Below are 26,730 nucleotides of genomic sequence, written 5' to 3' on the forward strand. Positions count from 1 at the left end.
CAATAAAATTAAGGATATATAACTACAAAAAAATAGCTCAGAATGTAAATATTGAGAGGAAAAAGTTACAGAAACCTATAAAGAGTGGATAATTTTTCATTAGGTTGATTCAACTAATTTGAAACTACATGCCCTAGAGTCCTCCTGTCTCTGTGCTTTTTAGTTAAGGTTGCTACAAGAGAAATTTATCTGAGATTTGGAAGGTGAAATTTTTAACTCCTAGAATATCAGTATCATTCATGTGCAGTTGCAGTTCACAAACATTGTGACTGATCTTGGCAAAGGACAGCAGCTAGGCCAACAGCTCCCCGCCAGATACCTCCAGGTCTTGTTCAGATTCTCTGATTCTGTCTGTGGTTCAGCTCCAGGGTTAAGAGAGTCATCTTATCCTGCAGGTCATCTGCCTCATCAAGACTGGAGGCCATGGGAGGCAAATATGTTTACAATTTGTCCTTGGTCTCTCCCACTTCATGTACAGCTTCACTTACAGACCCAGTCCTAGCTGACTTCAAACTGAGGGGAGCAAAAAAAAAAAAAAAAAGACCTACGGAGACTAGGTATTTGGTTCTATAATTGCCTAAATTCTAACTCCTATGATAAATACCTAATTCTATATCACTCATATGGGTTCTGCTTCCCCGAGCAAACCCTAACTGATGCCAACATGTGGCCAAATGTTTTACACAGCTCAAAACTAAAACTAAATAATGTACTGTTTTGGTATGCATCATATTGATAATTTTTTAAAGAAAGGAAATGGCTAACACAAAATTTACTTCTAAGAGGAAGGCAGGAATAGGAAAGGATAGGAAAGAAACACATTGGTAGATTCAGTGGTATTTGGAATGGCATGGGTAAAGTTCTTAAGGTAGGAGGGGGGATTCATCAGTGTACATTTTATTATTTTGCTTCACAATTTACACATAGATTATATACATAATTTTGTGTACCAAATATTATACAAGAATCATAAAAAATAAAGCACTGAGATAAGAAGGGCATGAAAAGAAAGAAAAAAAAATCAAAAATTCAACAGGAAAAGAATGTTGTATCCAGAGTGAAGGTGTACCAATTTTCTGAACCAGTGCTAGGAAGAAACCCATCAGCAGAGGTTGGAAACAAGAACAGGCCTGGGAGTAAGCAACAGGGTAATTGGAAAAATTTAGAAGTAAAGCATGCCTTTATAATACTCTGGAGGTACTAGCTTGTCTGTCTAATGAACGAAGGCTGCAACCAGTGAGGACTCCATTTTGGACAAAGTTAAAGCAGGTTCCTAACATGGTTCTCAAAGCCAAAGAAAAAGTGGAGTAGTATCCCCATATAGCACTGCTCCATACAGTATAAATAAAAAGAAAAATGCTTCCACACACTTGCAGGGAACTCCTTTACTATTTTCTCACTCCACAACAGAAATGAATTATCATTATTTAAAGATGATAGCTACTTAGAAAATCAGAAATAAATCAAATGAGAAATAAACTGATTAAATGTATCAAAAAATCAGTAGTCTAAGAGTTTTAATTGACAATGTAATTCTAACAAAGATTGCATAATAATACCAACAAAGGCTACAGATTACCTTAGAATAAACTTAACAGGGAATGTGTAAAACCTATTTGAGGAAATTAAAACTGTACCACTGGACATAGAAGTCCTCATTAAATACGGAAATACATCTTATTCCTAGATAGAAAATCTCATTGCTGGAAAGATGTCAATTCTCCTCAAACCAATACAAAAAATTAAAGTTTTAATCAAAATCCTAATAGAATTTTTTAGAGAAAAAAGAACTAAGTTGATTCTTCAATCCATGTGGAAAAGTAAGTCAATGAAAAGAGGCAAGAAATTGTCAAAAGTGAGTAATAAATATACACTTATCCAATCAGATACAAATATTTATGATAAAGTTTCAGTGATTTAAACAGTATGTTACTGACACCAATAATTGGATTAATGTAACACAATAGTCAAGCAAAGACCCATGAGCATATGGAAGTTTTGAACATTATAAATGAATCATTTCAAACCAGTGAGGAACAGAACAGCCTACATGGTAACTATTATTTAAACAATTGCCTGTATATTTAGGAATAGAATTGGAAATCAATCTCACAACATATGTTATAATAAATTTCTGTTAACTTTAAGATTTGAATATAAAACAAAAATATATAAGAATAAAATGTGGGAACATTATTCAAATCTTAATTTGGGAAGTTCTTTCAATGAATGACACCAACCTTAGAAGCCATAAAAGAAAACACTTGACTATATAAAAATTTAAAACTTCAACATGACAAAAGATGGCATAAACAGAATAAAAACCAAACAACATACTGGGAAAAACTACTACAGCATATAAACGAGAATTTTAATATGAATATTAATAAGAAGTATCCACAAAATAATAAATAAAAATGACCAACTAATGAATGAAGGATATGAACAAAATAAAATATAAATGAACTATAAACAGTAACAAAGATTTTTTTAACATCACTAATAAACATATAAATGCAAAAATAAAGTAACTGTAAGATTACAGTTACTGTAATGAGATTAGCAAATTTTATGAGATTAGCAAATATTGATAATATGCAGCACTGGCCAGAAGGAAGGGAGGGGCAGCTACACATACACATTTATATACAGGGGTATAAATTGGTACAGATTTTTGAGGACAAATTAGCACTACTTATCAAAATACCTATTCAAAATTAAAGTTTTTAACTCCTAATAACTGATACGCAGAAATAATTATAGAAGAAGGAAAGAGATGCAGAAAGATTTCAATGCAGAATTATAAGAGCAAAAAGCTAGATATTAACACAAGTGTCCAATAGTACCCTAGTACATATCTGATTGCTTAAATAAATTACAGTACATCAGTGTAGTGGAGAATTACATAGCTATTAGATTGGAACAGAATTTTGCATAACAACGTGGAAAGATATTTACTGTATATTATTAAGGAAAATATGCAAAATAATAATATATATCATATGAGTTCAGTTCTGTTTAAAAAAATGTATAGTTATGTATGTCTGCAGAAAAATTCAAGAAAACACACCATATGGGGAAGTTGGATTTTTCAAAGGGGAAAAGTTTTCTAATTTTACATACTACTGCATTGTTTAAATTTTTTACAACGAGCTATATAAAGAAAATGTTTTCATCTGGCCTAAAATTTACAGAAAAAAATTTCATATAAAAAATGAGAAATCTAGAGCAACAGTATATTTCACCTAATCCTCTGAGCTCATCATCTTCATGAATAAAACAACTCATTGCCAACATTTGAAATGGCACTGAAATAAGTTTAAACCTATTTCCTAGAATACTGCAAATGAAAAATTTTAGGAAAGTACAGCTAATTTTGTTTAAAAATATATTTAAAAGAGTCCTAAAGTTAGTCTAAAAGAGTCCTAAGTAGACTGCATTATCAGTATTATCTTCTTTATAGAAATTTTGGTCCATTAGCAATTAAATCTCTATTTCATTACAAAAAAAAAAAAAAAAGGCTGAATGCTTCCCTTTAATACATGGAAATAGGGCTTCCCTGGTGGCGCAGTGGTTGAGAGTCCGCCTGCTGATGCAGGGGACACGGGTTCGTGCCCCGGTCCGGGAGGATCCCACATGCCGCGGAGCGGCTGGGCCCGTGAGCCATGGCCACTGAGGCTGCGCGTCTGGAGCCTGTGCTCCCCAACGGGAGAGGCCACAGCAGTGAGAGGCCCGCGCACCAGAAAAAAAAAAAAAAAAAATACATGGAAGTAACTGTTGGGAAATAAAGACATAAAATATTATCCAAAAAGTCCCCTCTCCATTAAGGTAAATCTTTCTCTGAAGCAGTTATCACACTTAAAATTGTATGACTATTTTAGCAAGTAGTTGTTAAATATCTGGGCTTCTCCAACTCAGTTATAAGCTCCTTGAGCTCAGAAATTCTTTCATTCTGGTTCCTTACTGTAAGAAATGGTAGGTGTAAAATAAATATTTATGGAAGGAAGGAAGGAAGGAGGGAAGGAAGGAAGGAAGGAAAGAAGGGAGGGAAGAAAGGTGGGAAAAGGGAGGGAGAGAAATCAGTTACAACATTTTAGAAAAAAAATGAATCTCCAAGGCCATCTCTGTTGAAGAGATATAATCAGTGTCACAGAGCTGGACCTGGAACTCTCTTCTAATAGCTGGCCCAGGGTTATTCCTGTTCTACCAGGCAACATATGCTATTCTGTTTCAAGTTTATAGATTTCATCCCAATCTCACCCAAAAGAGTATCTTGATATACTTAGTACAGACAATCTGGTAAAAATTAGCCAAACCTTTCAACACTTATCACTAAAATCTCAGATAGGTTGTTGTTAAAATATTTAAGTCAGACCATTTGAATAGGACCTAGAGATTCTGAACATTTTACATCCCTCTACTTCTCTCCTCTATCTTCAGCCTGTATGTAGTTAAGGCTAGAAAGCTATTTTATTTTGCACTTCTCTTGAACTTCTTCTTTATGTCAGATAAAAATTTAAGGCCAAAACTTTTTGTTATGGAAAACAAATAAATACTTTGAAAAAGACCAAGTTTCTTAAGGCTTTCTTTGTTGAAAAAGAGAAAACCACCTGAAAATTGATACACACTGCCATATTCCAGAATCCATATTAACTCCCCACGGAATGTTCCAGCTATATAAAATAATTTTTAACCATTGGGACAGTTTTATCCATGTGCTCCAAAACCATATCTAAAATATAATGATCTTGCTGTGGCTACATAGTCTTTTGATGGGCTGAGGAACAATGAAGGTGGCAAAGAGGATTAGACTGTTGAAGTGCCATATCATAAGGCATAATTAAATTTAGGAAACCAAAGATAGTTTAGGTTTATAACCATTCTCTGAATTCTAGAGCTACTAGGAAGAATAATTAAAGAGTGTCATTTGCATTAAAAATAATGTATAACTTATACTTTGGAAAGAAAGAATTGAAAATCATACAAGAACACAAATCTGTATGACCATAAACTTGTTCTTAGGAGATAGAATTCATTCATTAATTCAACAAATATTACTATGTGCCAGAGAGTTATTCATGGAGTTATTAATTGTAGGTCACAAAGCAAATTACACCCAGAGGATGAATAAAATAACTGAAAAAACTCAAGATATTAAATCATTTCATCCTTATTTAAAAATTATAGATAGTACTAATTACAAAATTGCCTATTATAGTGTTGAAGAACTGCCATGGATTGAACGTGTTCCACTAAAATCATATGTTGAAGCCCTAACCCCCAATGTGACTGTATCTAGAGATAGGGTACTTAGGAAGTAAGATTAAATGAGGTTAGAAGGATGGGGCCCTAATCTGAATGGACTGTGGTCTTAAAGGGAAGAGAAAGAGATCTTTCTCTCTCTCTCTCTCTCTCTCTCTCTCTCTCTCTCTCTCTCTCTCTCTCTCCCTTTCTCCCTCTCAACCATGTGAGGAGACAGTGAGAAGGCAACCATCTGCAAGCCAGTAAGAGAACTCTCATTAGGAACTGAATTGGCTGGCATCTTGATCACAGATATTACAGCCTCCAGAACCACTATGGGAAAATAAATTTCTGTTGTTTAAGCCACCCAGTCTATTCTGTAATGGCAGCCCAAGCTGACTAAGACAAGAAGATAGTTTGTTTGCTTTTAATAAGACAGACCTGGTTTCAAACTCTGCCTTAGCTAACTCTCTAAATCTTAGTTTCCTGTCTGTAAAAAATTATTAACCTATCCCAAAATCCATTTTTAGAAATACAGCTTATAATACATATAAAGCAGTTACTATAGAATTAAATAAATGATAAATATTATTATTTTGTATTCATCATTTAAATAAATTGTTTAGCAAATCATAGACTGTTATAACTTAAAGAGAACTTAAATAATACATATTTATATATAAATTCATCATTAATAAATGGCTTTTCAGAAAGAAGTGATTTATCTCTCATGAGTAGAGTCATTTGTTTTGATCTTCAAGTTCAAGGTAGTATAATCTTTGAATGACTAGCTTTGTGGCAGAAGACACTAATGCTCATTAAACAAGATAAAAGACTAAAATTATTTTAACAGGTTGTTGAATACACTGTTTGTGTAGCATTTAGTGAAAAAAATTTTAAGATATTACCTTATTGTTTGTATAAATTTTCATACTGTTATTACTTTAAGTAAAAATTGTCCTCGGTTTATGTAGAATTTGACAACAGATAGACAATCAGTAAAAGTTCATGTAATGAACGGATAAATCCAATTATTTTAGCAACTCTAAAAATATATATGATGACCTGCTCCAATACACATTCAATCACTCATTCAAAAGCATCTAATCACCATATATGGCATGGTGTGGAAATACTAAGATGAGCCAGACATGATCATAGTCTGCAAGCAGCTGGGTCCCCAAAATTCAGGAAAGAGTCTCACCTACATCCAATTATATCCACTCCATATTTACTTCTCTTACTTATTCATTCAGTTAATATATTTTAAGCAGGCCCAATGTATTTAGCACTCACTGTTTCAGAAACTTGGAATACAATGGAGAACAAGACAACAAAGCCCCTTCTCCCATGGAGGCTCCATTCATAGTCTATAATGTACATGCCTCTTTCCGTCTTTATCTTTCTTTGTCTTGGGCACATCCACCACCCACCAAAGTTTGTAGCATACAGTAATAAATAGTGCAGTTAGACATAGGACTAGCATATGTGCCACACCCCCATATCCAAACCCATGGTAGAAATTGTTAATTAATTATGGCTCTCATTCCCCAAGAGTCTGAATGTGACGTCAAAATCCTTTTCATCACAGTATTCATACCAGCCATGACTAATCAATTAGACTTAACAAAAAAGCTAAAATATCTATTTAAACCACTGAGTAGAGTGCAGAATATAGGTGCAAGCTATAACTCCCCCCCCACCACCATGTTAACAAACAGGGAAAAAATGCACGTATCAGTAAGTCAAATTTATAAGTGAGGAAGCAAAGAGGAATGGACAAACTATTTCCAGAGATGGAATATCTCTTCTTAGGCAAGATGAGATCAGCAGCGATTAGCTTCATTAGGAGCATTTTTCAAATCTGTGATTTGAAGATCTAGTTAAGACTTAGGTAGAGGAACTCTACTAGGAGAAAGAGAAACTAGCAGAGCTTTGGGTAGTCACTGGGAATGGAATATGAGTGTTGGGGTGGTGCAAAAAACTCTTGCTTTCTTGCAATGCTTAGGAGACAAAGCCCTTCTACAGGGAGGGGCCTGTGAAAACAAAAGAAATGTCTCTACTTGAAATATATGAAACCAGAGAAGTACTAAATTTATCTTAACCTACAATTCAGCACCCATCACGCTAAATTTCCAATTGAACGGAAGTAATTTGCCCTCAGTCTATTTGCGTAACAGAGAGGAGCAAATACTGACTGAGGGAAAATAAGATCAACCTCTCTCTCTATGGTTTTTGGCATGCTAAAATAGATATGAGATATCTGAAGAAGCAGGAGAATGTAACTGAAAAGAAAAAGAAAAAGAAACAAGATGATATAAGGAGATTCTCCACCCTCCATTATGTCATTGGAATAAAAAGATGAGAGCTTTAAAATAAATAACAAGAATAATTGTAAATAAAGTAAATAATGGAAAGAATAAAAGATTTTCAGTATACAATTAGAATTAACATAAAAATTAAATGAGACATTCTAAAACTGAAAAAAAATACATATATGAGTTTAAGGACTCATGGAATGTGTTTAACAGCAGACTAGACACAGTAAATAGCAGACTGACACAATAAAGACATTATTAGTGAGCATAAAAATAGAATATTCAAATGGAAGTACACAGAGAAACAACTTGGAAAAAACAGAACTGAATATTAGACTATAGGACAATAAATAATGCAGGACATGAATATATGTGTAATTGGAATCTCAGAAGAAGAGAAAAGGGATGGAGACAATATTTTAAAAGACATGGATGATAATTTTTCCAAACCTGATGGCAGGCATCAACCAGAGATCCAAGAATCTCTGCCAACCCCAAGAAGGATAAATATAAAGAAACTGTATATGGAAAAACACAGTTAAAATGCTCAAATTATAGAGAAAAATAATATTTTTAATCAGGCAGAGAAAAAAAGACACATCACCTTCAAAAAGTAAGAATGAGATTTATGACTGACTTTCCAAAATAAATAATAAAAGACAAAAGTAATGGAATGACATCTTTAAAGCACTGAAAGAAAAAATTAAAACTGCCAAATCCTATATCCAATGAAAATATTCTTCAAAAATGAAGGTGAATTAAAGATGTTTTCAGCCCCTCCTTAAAAAACCTGAAAGAATGTGTTACCAGTGAACCAGCACTATAAGAAACATGAAAGGAATATTTTCAAGTTGAAAGAAAATAGTCAAAGATGAAAGAAGGAACACTATAAAAGTTAAAGTTAAATCAAATGCATATTTATGACTTAAAAGTAATAATAAGTAATAAGTATGCCTTGTGGGGTTAATAACATACTCTATGTACAAAATATGACATAGCAATAGTTCAAGGATAGGAGTGGTAAATGGAAAGAAACTCTAATCACATTTAAATAAATGTAAATCAAAAGAGTAACATGACTTTTTGCTGTCTGTTATAAGTTGAATTGTGTCCCCCTCCCAAAAAAAGATATGCTGAAGTCCTAACCTTCAGTACCTCAGAGTGTGACCTTATTTGAAAGTTAGGATTGTTGCACATGTAATTAGGTAAAATGAGGTCACAATGGAGTAGAGTGGTTTCTCAATCCAATATTACTGATGTCCTTATAAGAAAATGGCCATCTAAAGATACACTGAGACATGCAGAGAAATGTCATATGATGATAAAGTCATGTTCTGTTACTGAGAGTGGTATGCTAAAATGTCCATCTATGGTTCTGGGTTTTACTGTTTTTCCTGTATGTGTTTTTAAAGCTATGTCAATTTTAGCTTTATATATTTCAAAGCTTTTTTTTAGGCATATGCAAATTTAAGATTGCTGTTATCCTTTATTATCATGAAATATTCCTTTTTACATCTAATAATCCTTCTTGCTTCGGAGTCTACTTTGTCACAGGGCCAGAACCAGAGTGCAAAATTTAAGGAGACACTGATTCTCTGGTGCGGACTCTGCACTTGCATTTTTATTTTCATTCTATTAATTGGTTATTAATAACTTTTATTATATTTTAATTTGGTTGTAAATATTTATATTTAGAGGAGCTCTCTGTTAAGTAAGGAAGTTAATCTCTCTTGTATCTCATGTATGTTTAATATTTCCTCAGTTTGTCATTTGTCTTTTGACTTCATATATATTTATATATGAATAATTTAAAATTCTATATAATGAAATTTCTCTTTTTTTGTATAGTTTTGCTTTACAATTTCTGGGTTTTAAGTTTTAATTTGAAATACCTCTTCAAATCCCAAGTTAATGAATAAAACCACCTATACTTTTTGAATTAAATCTTTCATCCACCTGGAATTTATTTTGATGTTAAAGTAAAATATCTCTATGGTTAATGACATAACCAATTGTTCTAATAAAACTTATTGGATAACCCATCTCTCCCTTTCTCCTCATTTTAAAGGAAATGCCACTTTCTTCTTTGGTCTATTTTCTATTTCCTCTATAGTATAAAGTTGTTTTGATTTTTGTAGCTTTGTCATTTATTTTAACATGTGAAAGGGCTTTCTCATTAAGTCTTATTCCTAAATATTCCAAATGAGTTTTATTGTCATTCTGTCAAGTTATAAAATATCCTTCTGGCATTGTATTTGACATTTCATTGAAATTAAAAATATAAGGACAACTGGCATCTTTAAAATAGTAACTCCCTATCTCACAAATTATGGTCTCTAAATACCAAACCCAAGCAAAAGGTGCAGGGATCCTTGGAGGTATGGCTAATAATAAATATGAGGCAAAAAAAAAAAGAATAAGGGGATCCTGAGGCATCTTTTCAGAGCAAGTAGCAAGGAAATAAATAAAGCCTACTAGGGTTGTGGTAAAAGCACTCAACAGTGAATTTTGAAGAGGCTGCCACTGGCCAAAGTTAAGAAAGTCTAAGTATTAAAAGGCTAATAATTAAAATAGATTGGAACATATACCACCACACAACAACAACAACTATAACAACAAATTAACTGGTCACCATTGGAGGATGCAAGTAAGCTAACTGATTATTTTTAAAAATAGAAAGTAAAGAGAACAAATCAGGGGTTAATCTTGCCTTTTTACATAAACTATGCCACTAGGTAATCAAATAGTAAATGAGAGAAGTTCTTGCTTATAAATATATTCCACCTAACAAAGAAGGACAAACAGAATATCATTGCTTTGCAATGCTTAATAAATTAATGAGCTTGGGCATTAATCATCAACTAAAAGGGAGGCAACCAAGTATTATTTGCCTTCCAATAGAAAAACACATGACCAAAGACAAAACAGTCTTGCAAGAACAAAACAAAAAAGATCCTAAATTAGATCAAACCTCCATATCCAACTAACAATCTTTACTAGATACACAAAAGGAACAAACATGTTTATACCATAGAGATGCAATCAGCAAAATTCAGACTATACAAAACCTTGGAGGACAATATTTTTTAAACTGCAAGTTGTAGACTTTATTTGAATTCTAAGTCAATGGACCAAACTGGAAAACGATATAATATTTATGAAGCAATTGGAAATCTGAGAACTAGATTCTTAATAGTAGAGAATTATTTTTAATATTTGGGTTTGACAATTGTGTGTGTATTTGGAAATTATTAATTTTTAAATATATTTATTGAAATATTTAAAGATAAAAAATATATCTATTTCCTACTAGTTTCAAACTAATATGGGATGGAGAATGGGTGGAAATAGATATGAAACATGATTAGTCACTAGTTGATAATTATTGAATCTGGATAAAGTACATGTAATTAATTTATTTTACGTATGTTTAAAATTTTCTATAATAAATTTATTGAGTTTTCCTATCCAAGAAGGTTTTATCTTTCATTTACTTAAGTATATTGTTCTAGTCTAAGGGGAGTTTGAAAGTTTCTCCTTTTATTTTTAAATTTAATTCTATGGGTTTTACCTTTTTGTTTCTACATTAAACAGGATCTTTCCTGCCATATTTTTCTAACTGGTTATTGTTCGCATATAGGAAAATTATTTGTGCACAATATTATTAAAGGAGCCCCTTATTCAATTCTTATTGTTTCTCAGATATTTTTGGTGTGCTGATTTTTCCATGTATATAATTGCTATAGACTGAATGTTTGTGTTTGTGCCCCTACCATGCATATATTAAAACTTAATCCCCAATGTGATGGTATTATGAGGTGGGACCTTAGGAGGTGACTGGATCTTGAGGGTGGAACACTCCTGAATGGGGTTAGTACCCTTATCAAAGAGACTCCAGAGAGCTCCCTTGTCCCTTCCACTCTGTGAAGACACAAAGACAAGACAGCTGTCTAGGAACCAGAAAGCAGGTTCTTCCTGGACATCAAATCTGCCAGTGCCTTGATCTTGGACTTCACAGTCTCCAGAACTGTGAGAAGTAAATTTCTGTTGTTTATGAGCTACCCAGTCTGTGGCATTTTGTTACAGTTGTCTGAATTAAGACAATAATTATATAATTAGAAAAGAATCATACATTTTCTTCTTTATTCTTTCTCCAAATTTATACTTCTATGTTATTCTCTTGCACTGGCTGTTAACTCCAGAGCAATGCTCTGTAATAGTTGTAAACGGGTATACTTATTTCATTCTCAGTTTTACTGGTAATAATTTTAAGTTTTGTCTGGTTTATTGTTTGGGATATATATTGTTGATCATGTAAGAAGTATTAATGCCGTCTTATGACTTTAAGTTTTTATTATGTTTTGCTTTGATCAGAAATATATTTTTAAAAGACAATATGTTACTTATTGGGGACATATGTAATATATATTTCCATTTAAATTCATTTGAAACTTATAGGCAATATCCAAAATAATCAAACTAAATAGGAAATACATTTATCAAAGATTCTGAAGTATAATAGATTCTTTGAAAAAACAACACTGGCATCAGCTTTTTAGTTACAAACCAAATTTATTACTTACCTATACTGTTACATGAAAAATCTTCATGTAATAAATGTTCAGCTCCCAGAAGATAGAAATATATGAAACCATAACACTCTAGTAAAAGAAAAAAAAGTACACATACTCTGGCTCATTAACTGAGATTTGTCCTGTTATGGCATAATTTTAACAAAGGAGTAATTTTTTATGTTCAAATATTATAGTGTTTCATACAGTCTAACAATGTAATGCACAGTGAGTTGTAATTTCAATATACTTACTCTTTTAATGAATGTGCAGAGAACTGGATCAATGTTCCATTGAATGAATTTTTCTTAAACAACAACAAGGGCAATTTGTCCTCTGAATTACATTGATATGTTGTAAGATTTTAATTATTTGGCAATGAGTTTCCTAATGGAGCACATTTCTGAAATAATAATGTGAATTACTGGGATATATAATTAGACAATTTTTACTCTGCCTACTATTTTTAAAGATTACCTACCTCTAATCACTAAATTGAAGGTGAGGTTTAATTTATTAAGAGAATGAATGCTAATCAAGAGCATCATTTTCTTGACTTCTCTTGGCCTTTTATTTTTCTCTCTGTAACTAAGGGGTAGGTCCACCTTGCCCTCTAGGATATTTTCAAGCAATGAACTTCATTTAGTTATCTAATCAAAAAGTCTCTCATAAATAGCTACAACTGCATTAAAAAAAAAAGAAAATTTGACGATGTGCCAGTTTTTAGTCTAGCCCATTTATATGTATAAATATAATAAAAATTGATCTTAAATCTGTCATCTGATATATTTTTTGGTTTTACTGCTTCCTTTGTTGATATAGTTTGCTATATAGATTTTAAAAGTTTAACTTTAAATTATATATACTGACACTCCTCCATGAAAAACTGAAAAAAGGTACATTTTAATTTTATCTCACTTATTCTGAATAACCTATTCCTTTTTCTATAAGTTTTATCAGTTTTTGGTCCTTCAGGAAGTTGCCTTCATAAACTTAAATGCTCTACTTATGTTTCTATTTCTTAAATTCGCCATTCTACATAATACCTATTTACCTATTAACTCCCTGCTAGGAAAAATGAAGAAATCAGTGTATCCACATTTCTTTCCATATCCCTGCCCTCACTCTTATTTCCCAACTTTGGTGTTTTCTGTTCTTAATAACATTACTATACTGCTGAGAAATAACTGGGATAGTCTTACCAGCAATTTTTGTCCCTATTAGCAAGGAGGAAGGGGTGGGTGGCAAGGAGAATGGCAATGACCAGTGCCTGCCACAAATGACTAATCCTCCTGATATGGTTTACACCTCTAGTTCTATCTCTGAAACTTCCATCTCACGCTTTATGATCCAGCAGCCTTCTATGAGATTGCCTTCTGCTTCCACACTCCTTGGTCATTCAGTTCCCTCTTCCTGGAACACCTCCAGCCAACTGCTTCTTATTATCCTATCAACCCATCTCGTGGCTCCCTTTTACTCTTCAAAGTACTGCTTAGACGTATTATCTTCCACTAAGTCTTCTCTTCAAGATAAAATTATACAGCCTTTATTCAATCCTGTTTCTTCCCTATGGCCATACTGCAATTATGTTACACACCATAATAAATTGCATTTATGTGTTTATCTTCTCTGTCTCTCCTTCTGGTTGTTACTAGTGGCTAACACTGTGCTCAATAAATGTTAACGTGATCATTATACCCAGTAATATTCAGGAACTGAGTGTTTGAGTTATGCATTCTTCGTAAAGAAATGGTAGTGAACACTACTCACTATAGGCACACACGCTTTTTATTCTTTACATTATGAAACATTTAAAATACACACGAAAGTGGAGAGCACACATAAAGTACACTAGGGACCAAGAAGCGAGAAAACTCGGGTCTATTTAAGACTAGAACCAGAAAAACAGTTCACAAGTGTCCTAAATGGCCATTGCATGTTAAGGGATTTATGCATGAAAACAATTCCTGCCACTTATAACTTAATTCAAGAGAAAGCTAAGGTATTTCGTTTACGTTTTTCTTTTCAACGGCCCTCTTCAGTGTTAGCAATAGAGGAAAATGTGTCCCTGCTCCTTTGGATAAATCGCATTGACTGAGGATTCCTCGAATTCATTTTTTCCAAAACGAAAGCACAGGAGTGAGGATCGTATCCAAGTTCCAGGGTCGCCAGCCCCTGCCTCCCTCTACGCCCGCACTGTGGCAGGGGCTCTTCTAGGGATGCTGGAGGGAGGGGCGGGGGGGGGAGGAATGTTTGGGACACCCCCCCCCCCCCAATCTGGAATCCAGATCTCAGGCAAACGAGCACGCTTTAAAAGGTAGAAAGAACGAAATAACAAACGCTGGAACCTGGGCCTGGTTAGGGACATCACCCCAAAACGCAATAACCTAATGGTGCTCACTGTCCCTCAGGCGAATGGGGACAGGCCGGAACTACACTTCCCAGAGGGCAAAGCGGCGGGGCAGTGCTAAAAAGACTGTTTTTACCTAAAGTTGGCTTCAGGTGCTACAGGTTTGCTTAGAAACTCCAGTCGCTCTTGTTAGCGCTCCTCCACTCCAGCCTAATTGGCTCTGTAGTCCGTTGCGTAGGAGGGCGGCTCGGGCGCCCCTGGCAGCCGTTGAATGGGGGCCCTCAGGCCCGCGGCCTCACGGTAAATGAAGTCCTTTCTCTGGTCCGAGATGTAGCTTCTCTGGCCGCGTCAGAGCAACAGGACTACATTTCCCAGAGGAGCGCGGGGCTGCCGGGCGGCGTGGGGGCGGTGCCTCACGTCTGGTACAGTCATCCTAAGCCTCTTCGGCGGGACTGTGATGGCCGGAGAGATGACGGTCTTAGGTCAGTTACCAGGAGGGTCCTTTACGCTGTTGCGGGCACCGGAGCGGTTGAGGGAGGCCGGGGTGTTGGGGTCGTTGTTGCATCTGCTGGATCCCGCTGGCGCAGCGGGTAGGGCGCCAGAAAGGTGACTTAGAGGCGGTTTGGGGCTGTTCGTGACGCCGGGCTGGGGGTCGCCTCTAGGAAGGCCCGGGCCGCAGTAGGCCCGGGTAAGGCCGGCGGCGGCCTCTGCATACATCCCAGGGACGTTGGGCCTCGGGAAGGGTTCTTTCCTACGCAACGTCGATTTTTGAATCGTTGGTTGAATTGGGGCCTTTGAGAGGCTGCCAGAATGTGCATCTCCTAGACCCCTAGACCCCTTTGTGGAGGAAGGGGGAGGAGCAGCCGCAGCATCCCGAGCTGTAGACTCATGGGATGCTGGATTTTGAGGGAGCCAGATACCTCTTTGATGTATATAGTCCAGTGTTCTTTCCACCAATTCGGGTAGGAATTACCCTCTCCGGAGGAGAAGGTGATGAAATGCTTCCGAAAATGTGTACGTACGGGCAAGAGGAAGGTGGAATTGACACCTGATGTCATTTCATTACGTGTTGATGAGGATGACTTAATAATTAGTAAAGCCGACTCCTACAAATTGGTGTTTTGAGTTGTATGTAACATGGATGAACACAGGTGTATAGCACAGCCTCCCGAAACAAAATGACAGATTAGCTGTAAATACGAATTGACTTCTTTCTCCATCACTTATGTTTACAGTCTGCGTGGCGTTTGTTTGTATTTGGCTTTTTCAGCAATGAATATTTATTGAACAGTCTTCTACTGGCTAGGAACCATTGGTGCAGGGGATACAGCGTGACTGAAACCTGACTTCAAAGAGCTTCCATTTATGTTATCATCAGGGTTACACACTTTTAATTCTTCTCCGAAATATCACCTCTTCAAGATGTCCTTAATTGGTATTTAATACAGAAAAAGTTAACTATGTTCTGTTATGAAGGGACCGTTTAAAAATATCTAAGCAATTTCTAAAATTATTTTAATCCAGTGTATCCATTTCATCCTTTTGAAAGGAAAAAAGAGAGGGGGGATAAAGAGTTTCACCCTTACAATAACAGAGCTTTTGCTGTGGAAATTTTAATGCTAGTTTCTTTTTAATAATGATATCTAAAGCTAATTATAAAACTATAAAATCTAAATATCATTTGATCAAGAATTGGATTATATTCTAGCTTTTGCTCCAGATGAATGACTTCTCCTGTCAGCATTAGCACAATTATTATCGAAATGTTTTTATTTTTTATTCCTTTACTCACCCATAAGTGAAGCACACGAACATACAGGGGTTTTTTTGTTTGTTTGTTTTTGTTGTTACTTCATTTTAATTATATTATAGTCAGTTTGCATTATGAAAAACTTGATGTTTGAGAAATGTTATCGTGAGTACTATAAAAGAAAATATTTGGAGAGTATTTTTAGTCTAGTATGGAAGCGTGATAGTAAAGGGATTTTACTGTCGTAATTTTGCACATTGTACTAGTTTGATAAGACGCAACTTGTAATTTGCCTGTATTTCAGGATCAGCTGTTCTGACTCTCCTGTTGGCTGGCTATTTCACGCAACAGTATTTACCACTGCCTACTCCTAAGGTGATTGGAATTGACCTTGGCACTACCTACTGTTCAGTTGGGGTGTTTTTTCCTGGAACAGGAAAAGTAAAGGTCATTCCAGATGAAAATGGGCACGTCAGCCTACCCAGCATGGTGTCCTTTACTGACAGCGATGTTTATGTGGGGTATGAAAGCTTAGAGCTGGCCGACTCAAATCCTCAGAACACAATATATGACGCGAAAAGATTCATAGGCAAGATTTTTACCCCAGAAGAGCTAGAAGCTGAAATTGGCAGATACCCATTTAAGGTAAGTGAAGCCAAAATCTATTTTAACTTTAATTCAACATACTGTTTCAATTACTGCTTTGGCTTCAAGTCACAAAACATTCTATTTCAACAGACTCAGTTTGCCTGGAAGTTATATTATCTCATATAACAAACAATCCCACAGCAGCTCCAGGGTTAGCTAATTCAGTGGTCCCGCAGTATTACTGAGGACTTAGGACATTACTATCTCCTCACTCTGCTGTCCTCAGAATGTCTGCACAGCTCTTTCATTGTAGCCGGAGGCTAATGAAGCCCCATGTACCTATAGATGGGTGGATGGATAAACAGATATTCTTCCTGTGTTTGTGTGTATACATATTTATATACATAAAAAGAGATCATACTAGGCATGCTGTATAATGACTTATTTGAAACTCATCAGTATATCATGGACAGTTAGTCAGTGGGCTCACATCATTATCTTTCATGGTTGTGTGAAACGACTGTTCCGCCAATTAATTGTCCAGTCTCTGTCAGTGTAAGTTTTATTTTTTCCCTGGTTTTCCACTATTATTGGAGCTTCAGTGAATATCCTTGTATATGTATGTTTTTACAGTTCTCTCATAATTTCCTAAATTTGAATTCAAGAACTGGAATTGATAGGCCAAATGATTGCATGTTTTTAAGTGTTTTGATCTGTATTGCCAAATTGTGCACCGAAAAGTTTATGTGCCCTTATCTATTTTTTAGACTGCCTATATCTTCACTAGTTTTGTTTTTCAGTCTTTGCCAATAGATAAATAAAAAAATGATATCTTGTATTAATTTGCATTCGTGTGATTTCTGTTGAGGTCAGACTTTTAAAAAATGTGTTTATTGGCATTTTAATTTTCTTTAGTGATCCACTTCTTACCCTTTGTCATGTTTTCTTTTGGGGTGTTTATCTTTCCCTTAATGACTATAAAATACCTTTGTGATGTGTTTTCAGTATTTTTTCCTTTTTTTAAAAAAATGACGTATAATTTTATTTTTGAACTGTCAAGACTTAAATTTTTATGTGGTAAAATCATCTCTTAATAATTTTTGTAAAATGTTTTTGGACTCTTACCATGCTTACAGTGACCTTTCCCATCCTATCCACTTGTATTTTTTTTCTAATGCTTTTATATAAGTATTTGTAGATTTAGGTTTTGCTGGTTTTTTTTTTTTTCTTTAAACATTTAAATGTTTATTCCATGTAGGGTTTTCTTCCCCCCCCCCTTTTTGGTTAATTATGAAGTGAGATTCTAAGTAAATAGATTTTAAAATAGTGGCATCAGTGCTACTTATTGATTACTGCATCATAAAAATTCTCAAATTTTTATTCATTTTCAAAGGAGCAACAAAGCAATCTCTCCAGGCATTTCTTAGGTTTACTTCTTTGTTCTCTTTTAGCTTCTTTCTTAAGACCCTTTACTAATTTGTAATTTTTCTTATGTAATGATAAAATCATATAAAGCTATACAGTTTCCTCTAAATTACAGCTTTGGGTACATTACTTATTGATCCAAGGGTTATTTTAAAGGTTTTTTTTTGTTTGTTTTAAGTTTCTAAGTGATCTGATATTTTTGTTGTTTCTGTTTCATGATCACTCTGAAGGTACTGGTATATTTGGGTCTTATTTTAAGGACCTTATTTTAAGTGTTCATAGCTTGTTTTTGTTTTCCCCAGACAGGTAAAATACTTTTTGGAAGGTCAGATTTTCTTAATTGAAAACTAATTATGTAGTCTTGAATGATTGGGGTAAACTTCTTATAATTTCTTAGAACAGACTAATTTTCTTTTACTATTGATGTTAATACAAACTATTGGTGAAACTAGTATGTTTTAGAATTAGTCTAATTTTTTAAATGTACAAATGTACAACTACATTAGCAGGAAAAAGATGCTAATACATGTTTCCATGGAAACAAGAATGTGATATTTGATTCTTAGATAAGAACATAACGAAGTACTAAAATTATTCTTGTTAATATGTACCAGAACATTCTTTCAATTATCTATTACTTTTGGAAATAAATTAATTTTTTAAAAAAGAAGATCTTGAGTCACAAACATGAGTTAGCCACTGTTATTCCTTCTATTTCATCATTCATCTTTTTCTTTCATTTAACAGATATATATTGAGAATCTTCTGTTTCAATTATATGCTTAGTAATGAATTTTATTTTTCTGCTCTTATTGAGAACTGTGGAGTGGATTCATTTTACAGCTTTTAAAGTATGACTTTTAATAACCTCTAATCTTAGTAAATGCACTTGCTAGATAACAAATGAATTTTATGACCCTTTAAAGGTAAGTTTTGATTGAATACATTCCATATGTATGTGTGTTAGCGTATGTGTATGTACGTATATGTAGATATATACACACACAGTTTTATATATATTTTTTTTTATTTTTGCAAATCTTATTCACAGGTTTTAAACAAAAATGGAATGGTTGAGTTTTCTGTGACAAGTAATGAGACCATCACCGTTTCCCCAGAATATGTTGGCTCTAGACTGTTGTTGAAATTAAAGGAAATGGCAGAGGAATATCTTGGAATGCCAGTTGCCAATGCTGTTATTTCTGTACCAGCAGAATTTGATCTAAAACAGAGAAATTCAACAATTCAAGCTGCTAAACTTGCAGGTAATATCACTTGCCTGAGTACATTTTGTTCAAAATTTTGTTAGGCTGAAAATCTGTAGTAATGTGTATCATTTTGCAAACCACCTAACTAGGCACCTAGACAAACTATATGGTTGATAAATCAGATGGATTTTTATATAGGTTTACAAACAATTTAGAAAGCTCCATGGTACAATGTAAAATGTGTGTATTATGACAGCAGCCTATGAGGCATATGAGAAAGGCTGAGAAAGAACATGGACACGTGTTAGCAATGAGGAATTTTTTCTTCTAAAATTCTTTTAGTGTTAAGATGAATATAATATAATGTTTTTTAAAAATCTGAGGTGGGAGAAAATTCGTTCAACACCATTCAGCAAGTATTAAGTGCCTAGGTAAACAAAACAGATAAATCCGTTTTCTCATGGAGCTTATATTCTATTGGAGGGAACAGAAAATCAGCATTGAAGATAAGTATATTACAGCGTTTCTTACTTAGCATTATTAACATTTGGGGCTGGATTATTCTTTGCTGTGGGGAACTGTCCTGTGTATTATAGGGTATTTTGCAGCACCCCTGGCCTGTACACACTAGAAGGTAGTGGCACTCTCCCCACCAAGTAGTGATAATTTTATGTCTCCAGACAATGCCAGCTGTCCCCAGAGGAACAAAATGACCTCTGGTTGAGAGCCTTGGTACAATGTATGTCAGAAAGTAACGTGCTGTAGAAAAAAAGACAGGATAAGGGGAGAGGGTGGGTGATCAGAGAATAGGGGGATTTGCAGGTTTCAAAGAGAGCGGTCAGGTAGACCTCATTGAGAAAGTGACATTTAAGCAGATTTGAAGGAAGCAAGGTAGTGAGCTAAGCAGATATATGGAGGAACTGTGTTGTAGGAGAGAGAGTGCCAGTGTAGCAGCCATAAAATGAGAATTTGCTGGCACATAAGAAGATAGGAAGTTGGCCAGTGTGGCCAGAGCAGAGTGAGTGATGAAGTCAGAGAGCTCAGGGGAAGGGTATTACGGTCTTTGAATAAATTCTTCAGAGTTTGACTAGTTTCTATGGCTTGTGATACATAAAGCCATACTACTTTCATGGCCGCTCATTATGTGTGGCAGTTAGTTTAAAGCAGGAGTTTTGCTCAAGGAAATCTGATCTTTTGCTTGCACATTTACTGTTTAACTTTACCTTGAAGTCAGATTTTGCTGTATATTTCAGATTTGCATTCAAGTGTCTTGCATTTTAAGTACTTTTTAAAAGTGTCATTGTAGTTATTGGAGCCTATCATCTGGATTTTTCATTATATTATCATTTCTCCTCTGTTTATTCATGTGTTCTTTTTATCAAAAAGTCATTTTTAAAAGAAGAGCACACTAAGCTTACCTCATTTCTATAGCAATTCGTTACAGTGCATAATGACTAAAGTTTATTTGCTCATATATTCCCAAGTAAAATAGGAAAATTAGAAGAGGCTGAGAGATTTTTAAAAATTAAGTGTTAATAAAGAATAGAATGATGTATTCCATTGAATCTGGGCCTTTCTTTTTTTATATTATAATCTTCTTTTAGAATAATTTTAATGACACCCATTTAGAAGAACATATATTTATCCTTCCCATGTCATTATTATTTTTTTATTATTAGTTTCTGCTTTATAACAAAGTGAATCAATCATACATATACATCTGTTCCCACATCCCTTCCCTCTTGCCCCATGTCATTTTTATTGGGTCTGTGACTGTGTACTCAGTGGAGTTCACATCAGAGAAGATACTAACGTGTTGTAAGATTAAGTGAGAAGAAATTTCTTAATAGTGTCCTCTCATGATTGTTCTTCCCTCCAACCAATTTTTTAGGACTGAAGATCTTAAGAGTAATAAATGAACCCACAGCAGCAGCTATGGCCTATGGTCTCCACAAAGCTGATGTCTTTCACGTCTTGGTGATAGATTTGGGCGGAGGAACTCTAGATGTATCATTGCTGAATAAACAAGGAGGAATGTTTTTAACCCGAGCGATGTCTGGTAAGAAAAATAGAGGGAGCATTAAAGAGATTGAGGCACGTTAACATATCTAATGTGTAAAGTGTTCATTTAAAAATTTTTCCGTATTCTTTGCGTTCATTTTGGTAATCTTCTGTACATGTAATCTTATGCTACCACTTATTGTATTTATAGCAAAAAGTTAAGTCTCAAAAAATAACTGGACTTCCTGTAAGTCAAATAAATATACTGCCATTTGTAGCTAACTGAGCCAGTTGTTTTCACCTCCATGGTAAAGGGAACAGAAGGAAAGAAATTATTTTAAAATGAAGGACGATCAGTTTATTTCATTTAATAATCTGTTTCACAAAATAGATATCTTTAGGAAATCTAATAATAGTATTTTGCATTCTATATTTTTTTTAAGGTTAATTTAGTTTTAGGAGTTAAGCCTGTGGAGCTTAAGTTACAGGTGGCCTAACTGGACTCCATTTAGGACCAAGTTCAGTGGTGGGCATTTATATTGCATTACTCTTTTCATAATTAAATTATTTTTTCTACTTTTCAGCTCTTAATCATTTAAACAAAAGGATTTTTTAAAAAAGAGAAAATGCTTACTGGTACTTTTTAATTAAAAGAAGGACTTCCTTCTGTTGAAAATAATGACATTTAGTGTTTTTAAATTGCTACTTAAAAGCCGGTCAGTGTTCTCAATTTCTTACTTTCTGCAAAAGTATTTGATATCACTGAGATACTTCCTATTACATCATTTAAACCCGGATGTGCACTGTGTTTTAATAGTACACATTTGAATTAAAATAATTTTAATCCAGTTATTTTTAATCAGTCTTTGTATGAATAAAATCTTAATCCATTAAATAAGGACTTATTATTCCCAGAATATCATTTATACATACATACTGCACAGACACACATATATATGTACACACATACACATATATTCATAACTATAACATAAACTTTTTAATTTTTAACTTAGGAAACAATAAACTTGGAGGACAAGACTTCAATCAAAGATTGCTTCAGTACTTATATAAACAGATCTATCAAACATATGGCTTCCTACCCTCCAGGAAAGAGGAAATCCACAGATTAAGACAAGCTGTAGAAATGGTCAAATTAAACCTGACTCTTCATCAGACTGCCCAGATGTCGGTATTACTAACGGTGGAGGAAAAGGACGGGAAGGAACCTCAGAGTAGTGACACTGAACCGCCAAAGGACGAACTTTCCCCAGCAGACAGCCCCCATGTGAACAGCATGTTTGGAGCTAGCCTTCCTGAGAAGAAAATTGGAGAAAGTCAGGTTTTATTTGAAACAGAAGTATCACGGAAGCTCTTTGACACCCTTAATGACGATCTTTTCCAGAAAATACTAGTACCCATTCAGCAAGTGTTAGAAGAAGGACACCTGGAAAAAACTGAGATTGATGAGGTGGTTTTGGTTGGGGGCTCAACTCGAATTCCTCGAATCCGCCAAGTCATTCAAGAGTTCTTTGGAAAGGATCCCAACACATCTGTAGACCCTGACTTGGCAGTGGTGACAGGGGTGGCTATCCAAGCAGGGATTGATGGAGGCTCTTGGCCTCTCCAAGTCAGTGCGTTAGAAATTCCCAATAAGCATTTACAAAAGACCAACTTCAACTGAATTATGGAGGGATGGTCATTTGAGATCTTGTCTGATGATCTCTTCCTATTTATCAGACCACCTCTGTCCACTAAATCAAGTCTCTAAAATATCTCACACATTTACCTAAAAGGTAACATTTATATATATGAAATTTTACAGAACATTTTGTTTTAGAATTGAATGTGGCCAGATTGATCCTTGATTTTGGAGAGATCCCATTTCAACAAATACTTCTAAAGTGAAAGAATTGAGGTAAAACTCTTACAGGAGCATAGGTGACTGTATTTTCTGGATTCTGGAAGTAGATATCCATGTGCACTTAAAACTATCTTCTATAAACATTGCCTAGTGCCAATTATAGGATTCTCAGTTCTTACTAAATTGTATTAGCAGGAGCTGGTAATTTATTTACTTGGTTATCACATGTAACTCTTAAATTTGAACTATACTTGAAGGACAGTGTTGATGTCAGGTACTTACAGTGGCTGGGAGATAGCAGTGTTATTAATATAAGCTGCATATATAATATTCAATAACTGCCATATATAACAAAATTACTTTCACAAACTCAGTATCCCATTTTGTGTCCTATTCCTATAACCTGCATTCTCCAGATTTTCAAAATATATTTATTGGATCAATTTATTTTCTTTCTAAAATAGCTACAGATTTATTCAAATGTTTCATTACCAATTTATATTTTAGTTCCTTCATCTGCTATGTGTCATTCTCTGCTTCGATTTCCATGATTCTGCATGGTTTGAAAACAATAGAGAATTATTAATTACATTTTAAAAATGTGTTAATGTCACAATAAAGTCGTCATTACTATAAATGTTTTTTGTTATTTAAGACCTTTGTAGACATTGATAAACAGCAGTAATTAGGTGCAGTATTTATTTTATGTTTTTGTTTTCGTTTCATTGTTTATTTTCAGTAAGCCCTGGAGAATTTAGCTTGCATTTGATTCAGTTTTACTGAGATTTTTCCCCGTATTTAGTTTTGAATGAGGAAAATTGTACTCATTTGTAAAAACCTTGTTATTGTTTCCTACCATCATTTAAAAATAATCAGACTTGGACTGTTTTTAGCCTTAAGGTTAGTGTGTGATGAGAGCAAAAAGTTTGTGAATACTGGAAATAATGTGGAAATCTAATGTGGAAGACAATGAAAAAAATGTCCACAAATCCGTATTTGTAGTAGTTTTGGTTTGTTTCCTTTTAGAAAAGATGCAGGAACCAAGAAGGAAAATATAGTAGTTTTATTTATGTGATGCCCCTATTATTTGAAGATTTTCTTTTTCCTTAATAGAGGCTACTTCCTATCGATATTCAAAAATTAAACTCTGGTCAGCAGTTTTGCTAATATAAAATATGTCTGCTTTGTCCATTGCTGAATTTGAAAGGATGTTGAATTTCCAACCACTGAAAAAGAGAAATAAGCAAACTCATTTCAGCAACATCAAAACATTTCTGCTTCTCATAGTAAAAATCTGAGTGTTTTTTGCAGATCCTAAAAAAAAAAAAAAGTTTCTTAGCAATGAAATTGCTGTTAAAACAATTTAAATCAAATACTTTTGTGTACAGAAAATGCCTGTAGTAGGTAAATAGAAAAATATAAAATGTTGACATGTTTTATTTTAGAACTAAATGGAGAAATGCCAAAGAGGAATCCTTCACTGCGTTATGAAGCTATTCAAGTGTTCTTTTGGACTTTATAAAAATCTTTACTAGATTTTAAAATTGAAAAATATCTTTTTGCAAAGGTCTTTAAGAGAAAAGTGTTCAATTTATCAAAATCTCCATAGTAACCAGCTTTAACCTAAAGCATTTTAAGATTTTTTTTTTTAAAGCTTGAATTTCTCCAGTATATGAGATAGTTCAGGACAATCTGTTAACAGTCCTTAGAGGAAACAATTTGCAAAACACGGCAGCTAATCTCATACTCTAAAATTGGAATTTAAATAATTTGATTGTTTCTGAAAAATAGGCAGTGTTGGAATTGGGGGACATTAGTTTAGCATATTAGAAAAGCATAACTATTCTCTAGTATAGTTATACCTTTAAAATAAGTAATGTCTTCAATCATATTAGGGGGCTATATATAAATAGTCTTGAAATGAATGTAGTTTATTTATTTAAAAGGTAAAAATGCATTCTGAAAGGGATCATTTATGCATAATAATCTGAAGACATTTTTCATAAACAATACATTTTGGTTGTACATCTTGCTAGTGTTTTTTGAAGTACATAACTTTTAAAATATTAACTGTCTTGTATGATTAGAATATGTGAATGAATAATTTATTTTGTGTCAGGAATGTTTTGGTATTTACTGTGTTTTCACTGGAACCACTTAATGTATCAGCAGATACTGTTGTGTATAACATGTTCTGAAGATCCTAGTTATTGTGCATAACAGATTGTGCCTCTTAGATTTGTGTGTATACAGGTATTTCACATTTTAATGTAAATAAATACCACTTTGCAGTTTGTTTTTTAAATTGTGTCCTTTATTTTCTGTTCTGGACTATGCCCAGAGTACATTTGTGAGGTATGTAAATAAGAAAGGAAATGGGAATAGAGCTAATCTGATGCTCACGGCATGTGACCTCAGCAGCTATTACCTAATTCCCTACATCCTGAATGTCCCTGGAATTGCTTACTTTTCTACTTCTTTCTTTGTTTAAAATTAATTTTTATTGGAGTATAGTTGCTTTACAATGTTTTGTTAGTTTCTGCTGTACAGCGAAGTGAATCAGCTATACATATACATATATCCCCTCTTATTTGGATTTCCTTCCCATTTAGGTCACCACAGAGGATTAAGTAGAGTTCCCTGCGCTGTACAGTAGGTTCTCATTAGTTATCTATTTTATACATAGTAATGTATATGTGTCAATCCCAATCTCCCAGTTCATCCACCCCTCCTTCCCCACTTGGTGTCCATATGTTTGTTCTCTATGTCTGTGTCTCTATTTCTGCTTTGCAGATACGTTCATCTGTATCATTTTTCTGGATTCCACATATAAGCGATATACGATATTTGTTTTTCTAGATTAGTTTTGGCTCCGTTATAGTCAGAAGCCATGAATTGGTATTCAGAATTTTGAGTATACTGTTCATGATACAGGAAATGTCTCTTCTAAATTAAATATGTCAAAGAAATATGTCATAGAGTGAAATATTTCTTTAATTTAGAAGAGACATTTCCTGTATCACGAACAGTATACTCAAAATTCTGAATACCAATTCATGTCTTCTGACTATAACAGAGCCAAAACTAATCTAGATAGTTAATAATCCTGCATAATAGACTACTGTAATCCTTTGGTTGGTGATTAATACTTTATAATTCTCTAATAAAGTTGATTCTTTGGGCAAGAAACTCAATACAATTTTTTTTAAAGTTCATTTGATAAATGTAGTCTTTTCAAATGAGCCCTTAAATAAAAACAGTAGATTTGACTCTCCAATCACTAGTTCCTGTGATTCCTTCATAGTTATTTTAACTACTGCTGCTGGGAGATTCAAGATATATGAGGAAATAATAGTGATACATCCACATTTATTTCACTTGACTAACAAATACACAGTGCCCTATTGAGGTAGG

The 26,730-nt window shown here is 34.1% G+C and overlaps 1 protein-coding gene and 1 long non-coding RNA gene across 3 annotated transcripts in view; one reads left to right on the top strand and one right to left on the bottom strand.

Annotated features, from left to right (window-relative positions):
- Window positions 1-14,689, bottom strand: part of LOC132490967 (uncharacterized) — a 75,078-nt gene extending 60,389 nt beyond the window's left edge. Inside the window, exon 1 of the long non-coding RNA XR_009532623.1 lies at window positions 14,617-14,689. This is a non-coding gene — a long non-coding RNA (uncharacterized LOC132490967). The remainder of the gene's footprint in view (window positions 1-14,616) is intronic.
- A 203-nt stretch (window positions 14,690-14,892) lies between these two features.
- HSPA13 (heat shock protein family A (Hsp70) member 13) lies at window positions 14,893-25,621 on the top strand. Of its 2 annotated transcripts, XM_060098618.1 has the most exons (6): window positions 14,929-14,962; window positions 15,751-15,915; window positions 16,535-16,875; window positions 19,295-19,508; window positions 21,343-21,510; window positions 22,469-25,621. In XM_060098618.1, the coding sequence occupies exons 2-6, from the start codon at window positions 15,846-15,848 to the stop codon at window positions 23,134-23,136; spliced, it is 1,461 nt and encodes a 486-aa protein (XP_059954601.1). In that variant the 5' UTR covers window positions 14,929-14,962; window positions 15,751-15,845; the 3' UTR covers window positions 23,137-25,621. The 2 variants fall into 2 exon arrangements, with proteins under 2 accessions (XP_059954603.1, XP_059954601.1); XM_060098620.1 differs by lacking the exon at window positions 15,751-15,915 and having other exon boundaries at window positions 14,893-14,962.
- The last annotated feature ends 1,109 nt before the right edge of the window (window positions 25,622-26,730 follow it).

This window comes from Mesoplodon densirostris, chromosome 5 (genome assembly GCF_025265405.1).
Source record: "Mesoplodon densirostris isolate mMesDen1 chromosome 5, mMesDen1 primary haplotype, whole genome shotgun sequence".
Taxonomy (NCBI): domain Eukaryota; kingdom Metazoa; phylum Chordata; class Mammalia; order Artiodactyla; family Ziphiidae; genus Mesoplodon; species Mesoplodon densirostris.

What these genes read in the sequence shown, in the direction of transcription:
- HSPA13 (XM_060098618.1), top strand. Translation starts at nt 15,846, where the DNA reads ATGTTATCATCAGGGTTACACACTTTTAATTCTTCTCCGAAATATCAC. An exon ending in TTGGCAGATACCCATTTAAG is followed by an intron (nt 16,876 to 19,294) that starts GTAAGTGAAGCC and finishes TCTTATTCACAG; the next exon opens with GTTTTAAACAAAAATGGAAT. An exon ending in TCAAGCTGCTAAACTTGCAG is followed by an intron (nt 19,509 to 21,342) that starts GTAATATCACTT and finishes CCAATTTTTTAG; the next exon opens with GACTGAAGATCTTAAGAGTA.